This window comes from Phodopus roborovskii, unplaced genomic scaffold (assembly GCF_943737965.1).
Source record: "Phodopus roborovskii unplaced genomic scaffold, PHOROB, whole genome shotgun sequence".
NCBI lineage: Eukaryota > Metazoa > Chordata > Mammalia > Rodentia > Cricetidae > Phodopus > Phodopus roborovskii.
The window spans coordinates 32,492,105-32,514,454 of NW_026126482.1; the positions used below are offsets into that span (position 1 = coordinate 32,492,105).

Below are 22,350 nucleotides of genomic sequence, written 5' to 3' on the forward strand. Positions count from 1 at the left end.
GAAGAAGAGAAAGAGAGTGAGGGAGGGAAGGAGAGAGAGAATTTCAATAGTTTTCAAAGTATATACTCAGTGATACAACTTCCTTCTACCAGGTTCTATTTCCTAAATTTTTGCCACCTCACTGTAGTGGTGGTACAGGCTGAAGATTACAGCTTCAAAACATGAGCTTTTAGAAACTACTGCAGATACAAAATAATACATGTGGTAAACCCTTAGAAAGCTGGACACAAGTTAAAAAGAGCAGAGAGTTCTTATGGGCTATTTAAATCCAATGAGGAATAAGGAAAACAGTGACTTCTATCTTGTTATTGCTTAACAATGGTAACTCTACTCTTCTGGCACAGTACATACTTAAATGTACCACTTGATCATGGTGTCTCCCATGCCAGTTAAGTAGCATTGCACTAAAACAAGCCTTCTGAATATGGATGCCAGTTAGGAGGTCTAGGCAGTCCATGAACTTCTAACAGTGAAACCAGAATTTACCCCTAGTGCACAAATAGATTTTGTACATCCATTCACTATGCAGGGATACTACTTCAGCCCAGATACACAGAGGAGGGCCTAGGCCCTCCCCCAAATGATGTGACAGACATTGATTATCCCCCATAGAAAGCCTTACTATCCTTGGGGAGTGGGTGGATAGTGGGTTGGAGGGTGCCAGTAGGGGAATGGGGGATTGATATATAAAGTAAGATTGTTTCTAAATAAAAAAATATTAATTAAAAAAGCACCACTTGATTTGATTTAGCTCAGTGGTGTTTGTTTTGTTACATTATTTTGGTAAACTTGGTTCTATCAGTGATATATTGGAAAATAAAGTTCATGACCAATTGGCCATGAGGTTAACTGGACTCATCATATTCAGTCTCTTGGATTTTCCTCTCATTTGTTTTCCCATATATTCTTGCTCTCTGAAGATTCTTCATCATTTCCTTCTGCTATCTTGCTTTGTTGAGCCCTGGGCTGCTGAAGGCGGCTTTGGTTTCTTTTCACTCAAGAGTTCTTGATGAGTTTCTTTTAGAGTATCTGCATTGAATATAGACTTGCTTGCCTCTTTTCTTTTATCAGTTCTGCATATCAACACCACTGCTAGCCCACTGTTATCCATATTCTACCTACATTATCAAATTCTAACTATCTCCCTTTCTTATAGTACTTTGAGCTCTTATCCCATTACTCATACAATGATTGCAGAATCAAACATATAGGTATCACTGTCTGTTATGAAATGCTTTCAGTATGAGGGTTCCCGTTCCTTACTCTATAGTAATATCTACAAAAAAAATCTCTTAAACATTGATTGCTCACTAATTCCTTATAATAAAAATCATCATCTTTTACTGAAAGTCATGCATATGTTATAGGAAGTCTCAAGATGAATTGAAGAGTGTATTTTCTTCCTTTTCTGATCAATCAGCATTTATTAAACCATCAAATCCATGAAACCTTGGAAGAAAAGATTTAATTATTCAGCAATTTCTTTGCTGTTTGTTTTTACTCAAATTTTCTTCATTTAGCAGTACCCACTACCCTGACATTAGTGCATTAATTTATATATTTGTCTAACCTTTTCTCCCAAGTTCAGTTAAAACTATTGACAGCCAGATTTTTTTAAATCTATCTTTTGGTGTTTGTAGTGTACATGATAGGTGGTTTCAGAACATCAAACTAATACTTGTGTTGTTTGTTTATTTCTGTTTTGACATCATGGTTCTTACTCCTATACTAAGAAGATTGTTTCCTCTACTGTTATTTATTTTGAAATGCATAGAAGCAACCACACATAACCTCATTAGAGAGAATTGACTGCTATGTTCTTCTAAAATATTATTTTCACTCTTCTTATCCTAGATATATGTGAGAATGCCTAGGCCCTGCCCCAAGTGATGTGAAAGACTTTCAATATCCCCTATGGGAGGCCTCACCCTTCCTGGGGAGTGGATGGAAGATAGGATGAAGGAGTTGGTAGGAGGGATGGGAGGACAGAAGGGAGAGAGAACTTGGATTAGCATGTAAAAGAACAATGTTTTAATTTAAATAAGAAAATGTTGATTTGACACTAAGCCAAAGAAAGCTTGTTAGACACAAGAATTATGTCTCAGAAGATACTGAAAGTAAGGAATATGGAGTTTTTGTTCTTATTGTTTTGTTTTTTGTTTGTTTGGTTGGTTCACAGTTTTATAGTACATTTTTATGCAGGTATTGCATTAAATTGTAAGAAGAAAAATGAGTACTTACCTTTTGCTGTAAGTTTATTAAAATGACCACTTCAGTTGGGTAGCCAAATAGGGGCCACTCTGAAGGAAGATTGCTTTTCCTATTTCACAGAAATCACTTTTCCCCACCTAAAAATTTAGCCTTACTAGATTTCCCTGATTCATAATAATCTGTCAAGCATTGTATTTACCTAGGTCTTTTAGATAGCCAGAATGTGGAGATTTCATGTTCCAAATGCCATAGAAAACAACCTTGTCCACTAGCTCTTACAATCATTCTGCCCCTACTCAGAAATTTCCCCAAGCTTTGCATCTGGGAGTTTATACTGAAGATATACAGACAACTTCCAATCAATTTTTCTCTGCAGCTTGACCTGTTGTGGCTTTCTCTAATAGTCTCTGTTTGGGGCAAACAGAAGCTTCTTTGATAAAATGTGAGAGCTATACTTATATCTTGGCATAAGGATACATATTTATAATCCAGTTGGAAATCATACTATATACCTGTTGAGAGTGATGGTGCCCACATTATATTTTAAATAATTATTTTTTATTTTACATGTCAATCCCAGTTCCCTCTCCCTCCCTCTTACCCTCTCTGTGCCCTCACATGCACCCTGACCACTCTCCCCTCCCAGTCCCCCACCCCAATTCCATATGTAGGGCAATGCCATCCAGGTAGGGTCATGCAAATCTGTCAAGTCATTTGAAGTAGGGACTAGGATTTCTCTCCTGTCTTTAGGTTAAGGCAGTATCCCTCCATGGGGGATGTGTCCACAAGGTCCTTTGTGTGCCAGGAATACATCCTTGTTCCACTGTCTGAGGTCTGCTCAGTCCTTCTATCTGAGACCCATATTCAGGGGGGCCTGAATTCTTAGCTAGCAGTCTGGAGGCCGTTAGCTCCTCCTTGTTCAGGTCAGCTGTCTCTATGTGTTTCTGCAACCTGATCTTGTCCTCTCCCTCTGCATCTGGATTCTAGTTCGACTCAGTGTTTAGTTATGGGTGTTTGCTTCTGTTTCCAACAGGTACTAGATGAGGGCTCCATGATAGTGGATAAGTTAGTTGTTGATCTCACTATCCGGGAAGGGCATTTATGGCAGCCTTTCCATGGTTGCTTAAATTGTTAGTTGGTGGCAGTCTCTAGACCTTTCTTTAGGTTCAGTTTTCCCTTCAAACCAATTTTGGCTCCCTCTTTTATGTTCATTCTCTCTCTCCTGTCTTCTATTCCTACCCTGACTCAATCTTCCTAATTGCAAGTGCTTTCCTCTCCTCCCCTTCTCTTTCTTCTACTTCTCTCTCCATTCACTGCCCACTCACTGCCCATGTGTTCTGGGTGACATTATATGACTCTCTTAGAATACAACTTGCATCCTAATTATTCTGGTGGTGTGAATTATAGGCTGGTTCTTTATACATTGTTCTAGGTCTACAATCCATATATGAGCGAGTACATACCATGTTCCTCTTTTTGTGTCTGGGTTACCTCATTCAGGATGGTTTCTTCAAGTGCCATGCACTTTCCTGCGAATATCAAGATGCCATTATTTTTTTCTGCAGAGTAGTGCAGAGTAGTATTCCATTGTGTATATGTGCCACATCTTCTTTATCCATTCTTCAGTTGAGGGGCATCTAGATTGCTTCCAGGTTCTTGCTATTACAAATAGTGCTGCTATGAACATAGTTGAACACATGTTCTTTTTGCATGGATCATTTGAATATATGCCTAAGAGGGGGAATTGCCAGGTCCAGGATCACAGACACTGAGATCAACAATTAATAAATGGGACCTCCTCAAACTTAGATGTTTCTGTAAGGCAAAGGACACAGTGGACAAGACCAAACGGCAGCCCACAGGCTGGTAAAAGATTTTCACCAATCCTATATCTGACAAAGGGCTGATGTCCAAAATATACAAAGAACTCAAGAAACTAGTCAACAAAATACCAAAAAAACCCTATTAAAAAAATAGGGAACAGAACTAAAGAAAGAATTCTCAATAGAGGAAATCAAAAAGGCTGAAAGACATTTAAGAAAGTGCTCAAAATCCTTAGCTACCAGGGAAATGCGAATGAAAACAACTTTGAGATACCATGTTACTCCTGCCAGAATGGCTACAATTAGGAGTACCAATGACAACTTATGCTGGAGAAGATGTGGAGAAAGGGGAACACTCCTCCACTACTGGTGGGAGTGTAAACTCGTACAGCCATTTTGGAGATCAGTATGGCAGTTCCTCAGGAAAATGGGAATTAGTTTACCACAGGACCTGGTGCACACTTTTAATTTCAGCACTCAGAAAACAGAGGCAGGCAGTTCTTTGAGTTCTAGGCTACTCTGTTCTATGGAGAGTGTTCAAGAATAGCCAAATCTAAACAGAGAAATTCCAACCACCCCCTTCCATGCCAAAAGAAAAGAAACAAATAAAGAACAAAAAAAAGAGAACTAAATTATCCTAGATTAGGAAATTGCAGTAAATATTTTTCCTTGAGGTTTTATGGCCTGATTAACCATCAGAAATTCTCTAATCAGTACAGTGCCAGACAAGAGTTCCTACTATTGAAACTATATTAATTCTAGTCAGTCAGTTGTTACTACCAAGTTGCAATGTATCACTATTGCAACTTTGAGAATATCTTGCCATGATGGTTGCTGTTGGCAGGAGTTTCACCTGGATAGCACTCCACATTTTTTTCCTACTTTGGCAGATTGCATAGCACTTCCTAGTAATATGGAAGAGTCCCCAGAAAGGAGAATTCTAGCACAGTTCAACCGAAATTTCTCCAAGTCCTGTTTTTGAGATTTGTAGTATTTTCAGCAAGAAGGACTTATCATCAAGTTCTGGGAGACTCTGTGTGTGTGTGTGTGTGTGTGTGTGTGTGTGTGTCTGTCTGTCTGTATGTCTGTATGTCTGTATGTCAGTATGTCTGTCTCTGTAATTTTATATTAATAAAAGCAACATATTTTTTAAAGCATCCTTTGTGGAACTTATCTCTCCTCCTTCACTCTACTCTCTCTATAATTCTCCACACCATTAGATGGAGTTCTTGCCTATTTTCTGCTTTCATATGACATGACATAATACTCTCTGGAACTTCTAATCTCCTATTACCCTTTGCATCATTTTTATTTCATTGTTTATCCAATTACTCTAAAATATAAAGACAGGGCTAGGACCCACAAATGAGAACGAACATGTGGCTTTCCTCTTTCTGGTTCTGGGTTACCTCACTCAATATATTTTTTTCTTTTTTCTTTTTTTCTTTATTTTATGTAACAAAGTCCATTTAAATGAAAACAAACATTTATACACAATATTTGGGAATTTGGGCATTGTTCTTTCCAAACTACTTCCTGCTGGTAAGGGGTACTGTCATTTGGGGATTCGAAGAAGATTCAGAAATCCTGGCTGTAGACTGTAAGGCTAATTTGTCCAGCTGTTTTGAGTGTAGGATCACCTCCTACTCTGTTTCAGGCAGTCTGGCTTGATCAAACCACATTAGTCTGGAAGGAATACACATCGTTTAATTTTCTGTGGAAACTAAAATAGAAATCCTTTTCCCCAGTAACTTGTCCTTCAACATAAATTTTGGAGTCAAAGCAATTTTTTTAATTTAATTTATTATTTTACGTGTCGGACCCAGTTCCCTCTTCTTCCCTCCCTCCTTCCCTCCCTCCCTACCTCCTTCCTTCCCTCCCTTTTACATTCTCTGCCCTCTCACACGCACTCTAACCACCCTCCCCTCCTATCCCCCCACCCCAATTCCATATGTAGGGGAATGTCATCCAGTTGGGGTCATGTAGATCTGACAGGTCTTATGAACTAGGGACTAGGGCTTCTCCCCTGTCTCTAGATTATGGCAGTTATCCCTCCATGGGGGATGTGTTCGCAAAGTCTTTTTGTGCACCAGGGATACATCCTGGCTCCACTGTCTGAGGTCCCTTAGACTCCTCAGTCCTTCTAGCTGAGACCCATATTCAGGGGGGCCTGAGTCAGTCCCATACTGGCTTCCCAGCTATCAGTCTAGTGGCCTTTAGCTCCTCCTTGTTCAGGTAAGCTGTCTGTATGTGTTTCTGCCACATGGTCTTGTCCTCTCCATCTGCATCTGGGTTCTAGTTCGACTCAGTGTTTATGTATGGGTGTTTGATCCTGTTTCCAACAGGCATTAGTTGAGGGCTCCATGGATGATTTAGTTGTTGATCTCACTCTCCAGGAAAGGCATTTATGATAGCCTTTCCGTGGAAGCTCAAAGTTTTAGTTGGGAGCAGTCTTGTAGTTCTCTAGACCTTTCTTTGTGTTCAATTTTATCTTCAAACCAATATTGGCTCCATCTTTTATGTTCTCTCTCACTGTCTCTGTCTCTGTCTCTGTCTCTGTCTCTCTCTCTCTCTCTCTTTCCTGTCTTCCATTCCTAACCAGGCTCAATCTTCCTGGTCGCACATGTTTTCCTTTCCTCCCCCTCGTTTTCTCTTACTTCTCTCTCCATTTGCTGCCTCCCCCAGTTCCCCTGAGCCCTTGGGCACTTGTCCCTTCCCAGTTCTGTGAGGGACTTTATATGAATTTCTTAGAAATACACCTTGTATCCTAGTTCCTCTGGTGGTGTGAATTATAGGATGGTGATCATTTGATCTAGGTCTAAAATCCATATATGAGTGAGTGCATACTGTGTTCCTCTTTTTGTGACTGGGTTATCTCATTCAGGATGGTTTCTTCAAGTGCCATCCACTTGCCTGCTAATTTCAAGATGCCATTATTTTTTTCTGCGGAGTAGTATTTCATTGTGTAGATGTGCCACATCTTCATTAACCATTCTTCAATTGAGGGGCATCTAGGTTGCTTCCAGGTTCTTGCTATTACAAATAGTGCTGCTATGAACATAGTTGAACAATTGTCTTTGTTGCATGGAGGTGAATCCTTTGGGTATATGCCTAAGAGGGGGATTGCTGGATCCTATGGTAAGCTAATTCCCATTTTCCTGAGGAACTGCCATACTGATCTCCAAAATGGCTGTATGAGTTTGCACTCCCATCAGCAGTGGAGGAGTGTTCCCCATTCTCCACATCCTCTCCAACATAAGTCATCATTGGTGTTTCTAATTTTAGCCATTCTGGTAGGAGTAAGATGGTATCTCAAAGTTGTTTTGATTGGCATTTCCCTGATAGCTAAGGATGTGGAGCATTTTCTTAAGTGTCTTTCAGCCTTTTTGATTTCCTCTATTGAGAATTCTTTCTTCAGTTCTGTACACCATTTTTTAATCGGGTTATTTGGTATTTTGTTGACTAGTTTCTTGAGTTCTTTGTATATTTTGGAGATCAGCCCTTTGTCGGATATAGGATTGGTGAAAATATTTTCCCAGTCTGTGGGCTGCCGTTTGGTCTTGTCCACTGTGTCCTTTGCCTTACAGAAGCTTCCATGTTTGAAGAGGTTCCATTTATTAATTGTTTCTCTCAGTGTCTGTGCCCCTGGAGTTATGTTCAGGAAGCGGTCTCCTATACCTATTTGTTCAAGGATACATCCTACTTTCTCTTCTAAGAGGTTCAATATGGCTGGATTGATGTTGAGGTCTTTGATCCATTTGGACTTGAGTTTTGTGCATGGCGACAGACGTGGGTCTATCTGCAGTCTTCTACACACCCTCATCCAATTGTGCCAGCACCATTTTTTGAAGATGCTGTCCTCGCCCCATTGTATAATTTTAGCTGTTTTGTCGAAAATCAGGTGTTCATAGGTGTGTGGGTTAATATCAGGATTTTCAATTTGATTCCATTGGTCTATCTGTCTATTTTTATGCCAATACCAGGCTGTTTTCAGACCTATAGCTCTGTAGTAGAGCTTAAAGTCAGGAATGGTGATGCCTCCTGAAGTTCTTTTATTGTATAGGGTTGTTGTGGCTATTCTGGGTCTTTTGTTTTTCCATATAAAGTTCATTATTATCCTTTCAAGGTCGGTGAAGAATTTTGGTGGGATTTTAAAGGGCATTGCATTGAATCTGTAGATTGCTTTTGGCAAGATTGTCATTTTTACTATGTTTATCCTACCTATCCAAGAGCATGGGAGATCTTTCCATTTTCTGGTATCTTCTTTAATTTCTTTCTTTAGAGCCACAAAGTTTTTATTATATAGGTCTTTTAGTTGTTTGGTAAGCGTTATACCAAGATACTTTATGTTGCTATTATAAAGGGTGATGTTTCTCTGATATCTTTCTCTGTTTCTTTGTTGTCTGAAAAAAAGTAGGGCTAATGATTTTTTTGAGATTATCTTGTATCCTGCTAGTTTGCTGAAGGTGTTTATGAGCTGTAGGAGTTCCCTGGTAGAGTTTATTGGGTCACTTATGTAAACTATCATATCATCTGCAAATAGAGACAGTTTGACTTCTTCCTTTCCAATTTGGATGCCCTTGATCTCCTTTTGTTGTCTTATAGCATTAGCTAGAACTTCTAGTATGATATTAAAGAGATATGGAGAGAGAGGGAAGCCTTGTCTTGTTCCTGATTTTAGAGGAATTGGCTTAAGTTTCTCTCCATTCAGTTTGATGTTGGCAGTTGGTTTGCTGTATATAGCTCTTTTTATGTTTAGGTATATTCCTGTTATCCATGACCTCTCCAAGACCTTTATCATGAAAGGGTGTTGAATTTTGTTGAAGGCTTTTTCTGCACATAGGGAGATAATCATATGGTTTTTCTTTTTCTGTTTGTTTATATGATGGATCATGTTGATAGATTTTCGTATGTTAAACCATCCCTGCATTCCCGGTATGAAGCATACTTGGTCATGGTGGATGATTTCTCTGATGTATTTTTGAATTCGGTTTGCCAGTATTTTATTGAGTATATTTGCATCGATGTTCATCAGGGATATTGGTCTGTAGTTTACTTTCTTAGTTGTGTCTTTGTGAGGTTTGGGTGCCAAAGTTATTGTGGCCTCATAAAAAGAGTTTGGCAATGAACCTTCTGTTTCTATCTTGTGGAACAATATGAGGAGCAGTGGTATTAGTTCTTCCTTGAATGTCTGGTATAATTCTGTGCTGAATCCATCTGGCCCTGGACTTTTTTGGTTAGAAGGCTTTCAATGACTGCTTCTATTTCACTGCAGGTTATAGGCCTATTTAAGAGTTTGTCTGTTCTCGATTTAATTTTGGTAAGTGATAGTTATCCAGAAATTTGTCCATTTCCTTTGAATTTTCAATTTTTGTGGAATACAGATTTTCAAAGTATGACCTGAAAATTTTCTGGATTTCCTCTGTGTCTGTTGTTATGTTCCCCTTTTCATTTCTGATTTTGTTAATTTGCATATTCTCTCTGTGCTTTTCCATTAATTTGGATAAATGTTTGTCTATCTTGTTGATTTTCTCAAAAAACCAACTCTTTGTTGCATTGATTTTTTTTGTATTGTTTTCCTGGTTTCTATTTTGTTGATTTCAGCCCTCAAGTTGACTATTTCCTTGCGTCTACTCCTACGGGGTGAATTCACTTCTCTCTGTTCTAAGGCTTTCAGTTGAGCTGTTAATTCTCTTATGTGGCTATCCTCTATTTTCTTCATATGGACACTTAGTGCAATGAACTTCCCTCATAGCACTGCTTTCAAGGTGTCCCATAAGTTTAGGTATGTTGTATCCTCATTCTTGTTGAATATTAGAAAGTCCTTATTTTTTTTCTTTATTTCTTCTTTGACCCAGGAGTGGTGCAATTACACATTGTTGAGTTTCCATGAGTTTGCAGGTTTTCTGCTATTTGTGTTGTTGTTGAATTCCAATTTTAAAGCATGGTGGTTCGATAAGATACAGGGGACTATTCCTATTCTCTTGTATCTGTTGAGGTTTGTTATGTCACCTAGTATGTGGTCGATTTTAGAGAAGGTTCCATGTGGAGCAGAGAAGAAGGTATATTCTTTTGTCTTTGGATGGAATGTTCTATAGATGTCTGTTAACCCCAGTTGAGACATAACTTCTGTTAATTCTTTTGTTTCTTTGTTGAGTTTCTGATTTGTGGTCCTGTCTAGTGTTGAGAGTGGTGTATTGAAGTCTCCCACTATAAGTGTGTGAGGTTTTATATGAGCTTTGAGTTTTAGTAGTGTTTCTTTTACGAATGTGGTTGACTTTGTATTAGGGGCATAGAAGTTCAGAACTGAGACTTTGTGTTGATGGATTTCTCCTGCGATGAATATGAAATGACCATCTTCATCTCTTTTGACTAATTTTGGTTTGAAGTCTAACTTGTTAGATATTAGGATAGCTACGCCTGCTTGCTTCTTATTTCCATTTGATTGGAAAATCTTTTCCCAACCCTTTCCCCTGAGGTAATATCTATCTTTGAAGCTTAGATGTATTTCTTGTATGCAGGAGAAGGATGGATTCTGTCTTCATATCCATTCTGTTAGCCTGTGTCTTTTTATAGGTGAGTTAAGACCATTAATGTTGTGGGTGAGTAAGGACCATTGATTGTTGATGCTTGTTTGATTTAGGTTTGTTGTTGGCAGTGGTATTGTGAGTATATTTGTTCTGCTTTACCCTTGGTTTCTGGTGTAGTTGGATTATCTGTTGCCTACATTTTTGTGGGCGTAGTTACCTTCCTTGGGTTAGAGTTTTCCTTCCAATACTTTCTGTAGGGCTGGATTTCTAGATACGTATTGGGAAAATCTGGGTTTGTTATTAAATATCTTGTTCTCTCCATCTATAGTGATTGAGAGTTTTGCTGGATATAGTAGCCTAGGCTGGCATTCGTGTTCTCTTAATACTTTAAGAACATCTATCCAGGACCTTCTGGCCTTGAGGTTTTCCATGGAGAAGTCTGGTGTAATTTTGATAGGTCTGCTTTTATATGTTACCTGTTCTTTTTCCTTCGCTGCTCTTAATATTCTTTCTTTATTCTGTATGCTAGATGTTTTGATTATTATATGTCGAGGGGTCTTTTTTCTTTGGTCCAGCCTATTTGGGGTTCAGTATGCTTCTTGTACTTTCATGGGAAAGTCCTTGTTCAGATTTGGAAAGTTTTCCTCGATGATTTTGTTGAATATGTTTTCGGCACCTTTAAGCTGGGCTTCCTCACCTTCCTCTATGCCTATTATTGTTAGGTTTGGCCTTTTCATGGTGTCCTACATTTCCTGGATGTTTTGTGTTAAGGATTTGTTGGATTTATGATTTTCTTTGGTCGATGAATCTATTTCTTCTAGTTTATCTTCTGTGCCTGAGATTCTCTCTTCCATCTCTTGAATTCTGTTGGTTATGCTTGTGTCTGTAGTTGCCGATTTTTGCCCAGCTTTTCTATTTCCAGCATTCCTTCAGTTTGTGTTGCCTTTATTTTCTCTATTTCAGTTTTCAAGTCTTGAACCGTTTCCTTCACCTGCTTAATTGTTTTTTCTTGGCTTTCTATACTTTCCTTAAGGAATTTGTTCATTTCTTCCACTTTTTTATGTTTATTTTTTCCTCCATTTCTTTAAGGGATTTTCTCACATCTTCATTGAGGGCCTCTATCATTTTTATGATGGTAATTTTTAAGTCATACTCTTCTGCTTCCTCTGCTTTGTTTTTGTGTTCCAGTCTAGTTGGTGTAGATCCCCTAGATTCTGGTGGTGTCATGCTTGTCTTTCTGTTTTTAGGTGTTCTCTTGTATTGCCTTCTTCCCATAGCTTCTTCCAGTAGGTGTTGGTGGGGTCTCCCCCTCTCTCTATGGTACTTCCCCAATGGGTTTATGTGGGTCTGAGATTCAATATCTGTAGCTCTGTGTGGTCCAAGCTCTCTAGGAGGTTTCTTCTGAGACAGGGACCCAGAGATGTGGTCAAGGATGAGGATCCATTAAAAAATGCCAGCAGGTACTCACAGTGGTCCTGTAGAGATAGGAGATCTCTAGGAGGGGCCCGGGACTCCAGCAGAGGACTGGAGGCGGGGTCAGAAACCAAGCAGGTGGATATTATGGTTGGTCCCGTGTGGATAGTCAGGTCTGCTTTGTTCAGAGTTGCTCCGAGAAGTCTCCGAAGTAGGGTGGACTGTAGGCTCCACCTTCTTTCCCAGTGCTCAACCAGAGCAGCAGGACCGTGGGTAGGGTAGGGCACAGGGTAGAGGGGTAGGCTCGTGATGGGGATGGGTGGGGGTGTATCAGAGCTCCAAGGGTCCTCTCGATGGGGACCGGAGACAGGAGCAGCAGGATCAGGGGCCAACCCAGGAAGTTCGGGCAGGGGAGGGGCGGGAAGAGGTTGTAGGGGACAGGCAGCCCTGATTGGGCCCAGACTCACCTCTGGCCAATAGCTGGCAGAAGAGGACAAGGGCTGAGCTGGAACATGGAAAGGATAGTTGGATCTCACTGGAAACTGGAACTCTCCAGCTGAGGCCTCTTTCTTTAGCAGAGGCCCAGATTTGGGGTCAAGGATCTTGCTGGCAGGAACTCAGAGTCACCTCACTCAATATATTTTGAGTTCTACCCATTAACCTAAAATTTTCATGAATTTAATTTTCCTTACATATAAATATATGTTAGCATTTTTTATATATCCCATTTTCATTATCCACTTATTATTTCTGAGTGGATAAAAATATTTACATTTTTTCTATATTATAGTATGAATAGATTGACAGAAACATGACTGAGAAGTAGTTGAGAAGTAAGATGTTGAATTATTTAACATATGTCAAGAGGTGGCACTTTTTGATATGTTTTCAGTATTTTGACAATTACCACAATGATTTCACCAAAATTTGACGCACCCAATTTCATAAACAGCCTAGTACTAGAATAAAAGGCAGGTAATAACTACAACCCCTTAATTGTAGTTGATATCAACAATTGAGTTTTTTTCTAACAGTCATCTTTGAGAGAAAAATATAGAAACACCAGAATTGAATGATGCATCAAATACACATCACAGATATCCACAGAATATAAAACCTCAATACCAGAGAATATATGTTCTATTCAGTAGCCCATGGAAGTGTCTCTAAATAAACAACCTTTGGGAATATATATCAAATCTTAACATAATCACAAAAATTGCAAGAATTGCATGTATTTTTATGACTTCAATGAGATTATGCTAAAAAATCACCAGAAAATAAATATTTAGTAAATTAAAAAATTTACAGTCTTGACAGATTCACTCATATTATCACTTCTCCCTTTCTACAATTGGATCCCAGAAGTTCAGCCCAGTGTTTAGCTGTGGATCCTTGATTCTGCTTCCATCAGTTACTGGATGAAAGTTCTATGATGACTATTAAGGTAGTCATCATAGACTACCATAATCTGATTACCTGTAATCAATCTGATTACAGGGGAAGGGCAGTTAGGTACCTACTCTGTATTGCTTAGATTCACAGTTGGGTTGCCTTGTGTGGATTCCTAAGGATGTCCCTAGTGCCAGATTTCTTCATAACCCCATACTGGTTCCTTCTATTAAGGTATCTCTTTCCTTGTACTCCCTCTCTGACCTTCTTCCAATTAGACCTTCCTGATTTCTATTGTTCTCCTACCCCCTCCTTTCCCTTCTCTGCTTTCTCTCTGAGGAGTTGGTGTGGGTAGGGTGAGGGGGAGGTGGGGGGCATCAGGAAGACAGGTGGGAGAGGGAACTGGCATTGGTATTAAAATAAGCTTGTTTAATAAATAATAAATTGATATTTATGAGTGATTAGTAAATTTTTTGAATGGGTCAAAGAATAACTGAGATTTTTTAAATTATGGAATTAAATGAAAATTACACCATCATGAAATAAAATGTTTTGACATTGTTTAAAATAGTTTATGTTACTACATTAAAAAATCTCAAGAAAAGCACAAGTTAATATCTTAATAGTGAAAAAAAATAATTTTGAAAACAAAGAAAAATAAAGTCCCAATCAAGAAGAGGGCAATAAGCAACAAAAATCAGAGCAAATATTAATGAAATAGAATCAATGGAAACAATACAAACAGTAAACAACAAAGAGCAGGTAGTTTGAAGAAAAGATTCTACAAATATTTGGTCCATTTAACCAGAAGGAAATAAGAAAGGCAACATATATCAATATAATAGAAGACAAACAAGGAAATATACTACAATAGACACCAAAGAAAATTAAAAAAATATTGTAGGGGAATACTGTATAGATCCCTACCTCATGAAGTCAAAAAACCTAAAAAAAAAAATGCATCCATTTTTAATTTTGCCTAAATTACCAAAGTTAAACCAAGATCAGCAACTTCTAATGACACCTAAAAAATGAGAAACAGTAACAATGTCTTGTGACTAATAGTTAAAAAAATGAAAGGAAGGAAGAAAGAAAGAAAAGAAGTAAGGGAGGAAGGAAGGAAGGAAGAAGGCTGTTTGGATCAATTCAGGACAGAATTCTATCAGACATTCAAAGAATATAACAAAACTTCTTAAATTATTAAAAAAAACAAACAAACATGATAAAAAAGCAAATGAAGGTAAACACAAACATATAACAAAAAGATTATCTACCATAATCAAGCTGTCCTTACCATAGAAGTGCAGAATTCATTATACATATGTAAATCAATAAATGCAAAAGAAAGTATGAATGGACTTGAATACAAAATTCACATGATCATAACAATAGATAAAGAAAATCCTTTGACGATTCTATCAGGCATTCACAATAAAAGTCCCAAAGGAAGTAGGACTTGAGGATACATAACTCCAATAATAAATGCTATGTATGAGACTACAGCTAGGATATCTGAATCTTCTTCGAATCCCCCAAGACAGCGCCCCTTACCAGCAGGAAGTAGTTTGGAAAGAACGACGCCCAAATTCCCAAATATTGTGTATAAATGTTTGTTTTCATTTAATTGGACTTTGTTATATAAAATTAAATAAAAAAATAAATAAAAAAAATAAATGCTATGTATGACAAATACCAAACTAACACCATCATAAATACGTATTATTCCATTAAAATCAGGAATTAAACCAGCTTGTCCTGTGTAACCATTTCTTTTCAGTATAGTACTTGTATGTGGAAAGCCATCCCATACTCCCAGGCTGGTAATAATAATATTATAAACATAATCATTTTACTAAAATCAACTTACAGATTAATTAAAGAGATGAACTGATTGTATAGGGAAAAAAGAAGAAGAAGAAAAAAAAAAAAAAAAAAACAGTGATATGTACCTGAAAAGAAAAACTCTCAAAGAAGAATTTTTGTAAAAGGTAAGAAACACCTCAAAAAAATTAACCATGCAAGGATATGGGGGAAATGGAACCACAATCAATTTGTCTAGGACTGAAAACATATGGAATCTGTGTGAGTAAATATTTTTTTTTAATTTAAAAGCAAAAATTAATACATTTTAAAAGTAAACTTTGGGGCATACAAGATACAAAACCTCATCAGCCTGAAAGAAAGGAATTGTTGAAAGAAGGGAAGAAGCCACTTAAGCATGCATAGAAGACAGAAACAAGGGGAACAAAAATCTACATTACAGGGAGGGAGATTTGAAATAGTATAAGGAAGTCTACTACACTTTTAGTGGTGATCTCATTTTTTGATTCTAATAAATTCATCTACAACTTAAAGTGATTTTTTTTTAAATTTTATTCAGTTTCTTTTTAGCTTTGTTGTTGTGAACAATTACTTGAGAAAAGAAACTTAAGGGAAGAAATGTTTATTTTGCCTCACAGAGTGTAAGGTCCATATGAATAGGGAAAGTGGGGATAGGAACAACTCTTCACAGTGGCAGTAAAAGCATGAGGCATCACATTTGGGTGGATTGGGAAGCAGAGAGAGAGCGAGGAGGGATTCTTTCTAGTCCTCAAGGATTGTCCCATCGTGAAACACTTCTCCAGCTATTTCCTACTTCCCATTGATCCACTCCCTTCCATCAAATCCTATGACCAAAGTTCCCACAGAGTTCCAACACACTTTTAAGGATTATACCGATTTTTACTTGTTATGGGACATCTTTGGAAAGTTACTGTTCCATTATCTGTCATAGTAGATGAGTATAAAGAGAACCTTGCACAGTTCTCCACCCCAAGGAGTTCAAAGAATGGCATCTTTCCTCTTCAAGTCATTTACTAATCACAAAACAAACTCAAAATCTATTATATGTATAATTACAGACTAGAGACTAAGCCTTTATGAACTTTCCACACTCTTCTATGTATTTGAAGGAGGTTGGGCTGGGGGAGGGTTCGGCTGAATTGCTATCAGTAAAGCATTGGATACTCACTTTGTACAGTCAACCTTCAATATGTTGCTGGTGTTTGGAATTTTGGTTTACACATAGGCTGCCTGGTTTCCCTTGTCAAGATGGAGCCTATGTCCCAAACAATGAAAGTCATTAGGATTATTAACACTGACATGATTTTAGGAAAGATATTGCTGTCAAATAAAATATGTCTTGCTTTTATATGATTTTCTAAGTCATTAATGAAAATTTTTTGAGGACTGAGCTGAAGAAAAGTAGGAAGAAGCCAATTGCACCATTTTGCCATTCAAACATCGATTCTCTTTGTAAGGAGGAGGTCCATGTTATGGATGTGTTTAGTACTAAATGAATGGAAGGTATTAATGATTTTCACATTACACATTGGTATATATAAAGCACTATTTTGCTTTTATGGAAAAAGTTACACTCAAGAACACATTCAAAAAAATCATTCAGATGGATAATGGAAGAGCATCCCAGCCCTCTCAGTTGTGAGCAGTCATACTGACATAAATTTAGTTGATCAGGATGCATTACATTTTGTTTTTAATTAGAAAACCATAACTGAAATGTATATTTGTAATTTTATGGGGATATTCAATATATTTTGTAGATGAGAGTGTCTTAGAACTGTGAATTTCAAGATGTTCACCTACATTTTGCTAAATAATACATTATCTTAAATTAATGACTAATTTTTTGAATGAAACATTTTGTTGCGCATATTGTATTTTCCTTCTGAAATTGTACCATTTGAATCTGCTTTAGATGTTGCCTATATTATTGCATTGCTTGTCCATGAGACACCAAAGCTTTGTTAGGATTCAGTAGGTGCCCAAATGGCCTGACTCAAAAGGATAACTGTCACCAATATCAGGGGTATATGACCCAAATCATTTTCAGTCAGATTCATCATAGCAATTAAGTTGTTCACAGTATTACAATCGTCTAAGAAGGCTGGGTTTCAGGGGATATGAAAACCAAGATTTAATAAAAAAAAAAAAAAGCGTGTCATTGGTGAACATGCTTTTTTAAGTTTACCTTAATCTCTGTTGTTGCCTCTAGCAGAGCAGTCAGTCCATCTGTCAGCATGAGCACAGGAAGATCAATGATACAGTGCTGCTTTCATTATGAGCATCAGTGGAAATCCCAATGGAGTTTAACCTCCCAGTGGGTTCTCACTCCCAGCATCTCACAAGAAGCTCAGCTCTGGTTTAAAATACTTACTGAGTTGATGTTTGTAAGCAACTCTGTGGTGATAAATATAAAGTCTATACAGCTATGAAACAAACTTTGTGAATAAAAACTTATACTGATATGAAGGGCATTTAAGGTAGCCTTTCTGCTGTTATTCAAATTGTTAGTTGAGGTCAGTCTTATAGGTCTATGAACATTTTTCTAGAGTCAGTTTTCTCTTCAACCTATAATGGCTCCCTCTATTATGGTCTCTCTGTCTCTCTCTCTCTCTCTCTGTCTCTCTCTCTCTCTCCTTTTCTTCTCTTCTCTTGTTTATTCATTCCCTGACTCAATCTTCCTGGTTCCCACATGTTCTCCTCTCCTCCCCTTCTTTTTCTCCTATCTCCCTCTCCACTCACCACCCAACCACACACACACTCACTCAATATGCTCAGGGGATCTTGTTCCTTATCCCCTTCTGTGAGGGACCTTGTATAAATCTCTTAGGTTCCTCCTTGTATCCTAGTTTCTTGGGTCAAAGAAGAAATAAAGAAAGTCCTTCAAATTACAAAATAGTTAATGCTTTAAAACTCATTTTACTCTAAGATTTGAGTTAAAGCTCGTTTCTCTCTTGTTTTTTGTTTCTCAGAACTGATGTTTCTTTTAACTAGATGTTGTTAGATTAGACAATTCTTTCTGTTAACACTGAATATATTCAATTGTACCTTTCAAACTTATTCATAAATACTGAATGGAATTGGGCTACTGTTGACAAAATTAATTATTAAGTTTAACATTTTTTATAATGACTAAATTATAAAAATGAAAACACCAAGCAAGAATTAGTATGCATCTATTAATCAACATATAAGTATCAAAATAAAATTTACTTAACTATATTTGATGGGAGATGTCATTCTGTAAATATATTTCTCTTATTGGTTAATGAATAAAGCACTGTTGGCCAATAGGAAAGGAAGATAGGAGGGACTAGGAAACAAGGAGGAAAGAGGAAGAAGTAGGGAGCTCCAGGATGGAGGACAGAGAGAAAAGAATGCCAGCCCCTTTCTCTGGTAAGATGAGACCACGTGGAAGTCCTTAGATTAATAGAAATGGGTTAATAATTAAGACAGAGCCAGCCCATAAGAAAGTAGTAACTGGCCTACAGAATTATATCTAATACAGTGTCTCTTTGGTGCTGGCGCAAAACATACTCTTAACATGTGATGCTGCAATGTGGCTAATAAGAACTTCCATTTAAAACTTAACAGAAGCTTTAAAAAAAAAAGGGGGGGGTGTTTAGAAACCAAAAAAAAAAAAAAAAAAAAAAAAAACAGAGAAAAGCAAGGCTCCTTGCTAACAGCATTTTTCTCAGTTGGACTCTGTTTTGCTAGATTCAAGCAGAAATTTTTGTGGCTCCTTAGATTAATGGGTTAATATTAAAGGCAGAGCTAGCCGATAAGAAACTAGTAACTGACCTACAGCTTTATATCAAATAGAGCGTCTCTGTGTATTATGTGTGTATTATGTGTGGCTGTTGTGGCTCTGGGCCCAGATTGGCTGGAAAAAACCTTAGTCCTAACATATATTATTTAAAATATGTTATTTAAAATGATAAAAAGATACTTTTGAAAGTTTAATGGGTCACTAGGAAGTGTAGTCTCTTAGCAGCTATAAAGTCTAGAACACAAAATGAAAGAGGAACATGAATAAAAATAGTCATGAAGGACATTTATTATAAATACTGAGATATATTTTCTAGGTGCCATTTCTTGGACTGAAGTTTAATTTATTTTCTCATCATCTATCCTTAATGTTCTTATACAGATAAAATACAGCCATCAAGCCCAAATAAACTACTCTCATTTATTTTTCCCTGTTTTACTCATGTTTTTCATAACATAGTTTGATAAAATTCTTTACCCTCTTCCAAATAGTTATAAATCACCCTCCACTTAGATACCGACTTAACTTCATGTTCTTACTCTGACTTGTTCTGTTTCTTTTAAATAAAAAACAAAAACAAAATCAAAACAAATAAAATCCAAAAATCAAAACATCAAAAATAAAATGAAAAATATCAAAGGAAAACAGAATTCCACCCCAGTACCCAAACTCAAAAACATGGACTCGGATATTGTTCATCAACTACCTCTGGCTATGAAACCTGTCCTGCAGTGTGGTTGATGTACCCTGTGACATTCCATCAGAGAAAACAGATTTTTTTATGCAGGTAACAATTGCAAATAGTTTCTTGATTAGGAATGGAACTTCATGGCCCTTCTTCAAAATTGAATGATCGATGTTGCAAAGGAAAAAGAAAGCTTATGAGCTAGAGATATTGTACTACTCTAAGAAATAATTTCTTCTAAATACAAGAGGAAAATACATAGAGGAACTCATAGAAATCATTCCTGCTTCTAAATCAGTCCTTATGTTGAATAAACTCTATTTAAAGTGATATATACAAATACATACATACATACATATGTACATACATACATACTGATACCTAGCATTAGGGTCTTCAGAAAAGCAAAGCCATCCAGTAATTGTCATGGTTTCAGTTTAATCTAGTTCTTATCAGTAGATGGAATACAACACAAATCAATGAATTTCTCATCGAATGGAATATCTGCAGTGAACTTAATAAAAGTGTCAAAGGAGAGAAGAGAGACCACAAAAAATGGAGTCATTATAGGTTTCAAGAGAAAACTGACTCTACTCTAGAGAAATGTCTAGAAACCTACAAGGATGTTCCCAACTAATAATTTGAGCAACAGTGGAAAGGCTACCATAAATGCCCTTCCCTGATAATGAGATTAACGACTAACTTATCCACCATCATGGAGCCCACATCTAGTACTGTTGGAAACAGAAGCAGACACCCACAGCTAAACACTGAGCCAAACTGGAATCCAGATACAGAGAGGGAGGACAAGACCAGTCTGCAGAAATATGTAGAAACATATTGAACAAGAAGGAGCTAATGGGCCCCTGGACTGATAGCTGGGAATCCAGCATGGGACTGACTCAGACCCCCTGAACATGGGTATCAGCTGGAAGGCCTGAGCAGTCTAAGGGACCTTGGACAGTGGAACCAGGATGTATCCCTGGTGAACAAAAGGACTTTGGGAGCACATCCCCCATAGAAGGATACTCCCTTAACCTAGATACAGGAAAGAAGTACTAGTCCTTACTCCAAATGACAACAAAAAAGTACTAGTCCTTACTCCAAATGACAAACAAACAAACAAAAAAAAGTGTCAAAGGAGAATGACTTCATAAAAGCACAATCAGGACAGTAGCTTTCTTCACCTTGGACACATGTTAGACCTCTCTCTCTCTCTCTCTCTCTCTCTCTCTCTCTCTCTCTCTCTCTTTCTCTTTCTGTGTGTGTATTGTGATATAATATATAAGGTTATATAACCTTATATATTATATAAATAGTATTCAATATAAGATTATAGTAAGATGAATTTGGAGAAAACTTGAAGATTTCTGAACATTTATTACAAGTCAGAGATTACTTGCATAGTCTTACTCTTGTTCTCCTATCTGGGCTGATCTTCCCTTTCTTTTGGAAGTATACTATTGCAAATTTGGCTCATGGTGGTTTCTCATCTACAATCAATTGTAGTACCTATTGTGCTCTTGGCCTATTTGTGAGGAAAAAAATCTGGACCTAGGGGAAGGACTTACAATATTAAGGAACATGTCTGACAAGAAGCCCTTGGTGCTCTGAAACAGGAGGAAATGAAAGAAAAATATATAAAGAAAAACTAGCATGAATGCATACTTAACAAAAATGTAGAGACTCACTTAAGTAATGCTTATTGGAGCACTCAAGCCTTTTCCTTCCTTGATCTTGACTGTTCTTGATCACATACAGTTTTCAGAAAGAAAGAAATTGTTTGTTGACCCACATAGTCATGGTTGTGCATGTATCCATTAAATAACTGCAGTTCCTTAGTGAAGATTGTAGTAGAATTGGCCTCCTACAAGGAAGATCAAGAAGTGGGGTGTTCTAGAAATTTTAACAAAGCTGATTTTCTTTTAATTAAGTCATTTGCTTGTAATTCTTTAAGAAATCACTGAATTCTGCTTTTTCTACTTCTTGGAGACTGATGCTTGCTTTCATAAATGCAGGTGGAGTACCTGAAATTTAGCTCAGGAAGATTTCTTTTAAACTATAATGCACTACCACTACTGTCTAGGATATCTGTTGTTGAAAGATGCCTAGGACCAGTGAGTTACTCACAAAAAGTCTGCAAATTTCTGAAGCAAGTTCGCTGATGCCCTTAGACAATATGATGACATCATCAAAATATTCATTGAGGGACATCTTGCCACTGCTAAATCCACTGGTATCCATGGTTGCAGAGGCCACCTTCCCTCACAAGAAAAGGCTTGACCCCAATAACATCAGGAGAATCCCTGCTGTACAGAAACATAGGCTATCCTGAGATCCATATTTCTGAGATTATCAACACTTACAAAAACACCTTTATAAACTCAGTCCACTCTCCTCCATATTACAGCTCTATCCTACTCTTCTGTGTTAAGAAACAGCCAAATTATACAGTTCAAAATTATAATTTTTATCCCTACATTTACTCTGGCACATAATTGGAGAAGTTGATGTGGCAAGAGTTTTGATTGGCTATTAGAAACAATACTGAAGTGTTTTAAACACTTTAGCCTAAGTTAATTCTAAGTGAGCATTTTCAAAACGTTCACAACTGATGATTTAATTTTTGGAATTTGTGCTGGTTTTCAGTGTCTGATTCTCCAAGTCTTTGTCTCTACCTCAGCA

General features: G+C 37.4%; 1 protein-coding gene across 1 annotated transcript in view; it reads right to left on the bottom strand.

Annotated features, from left to right (window-relative positions):
• LOC127229111 (prolactin-8A9) overlaps positions 1-21,909 on the bottom strand; it is a 36,601-nt gene extending 14,692 nt beyond the window's left edge. Inside the window, exon 1 of the mRNA XM_051194114.1 lies at positions 21,792-21,909. Coding sequence (XP_051050071.1) covers positions 21,792-21,909 — 118 coding nt within the window. The remainder of the gene's footprint in view (positions 1-21,791) is intronic.
• Positions 21,910-22,350: the final 441 nt, after the last annotated feature.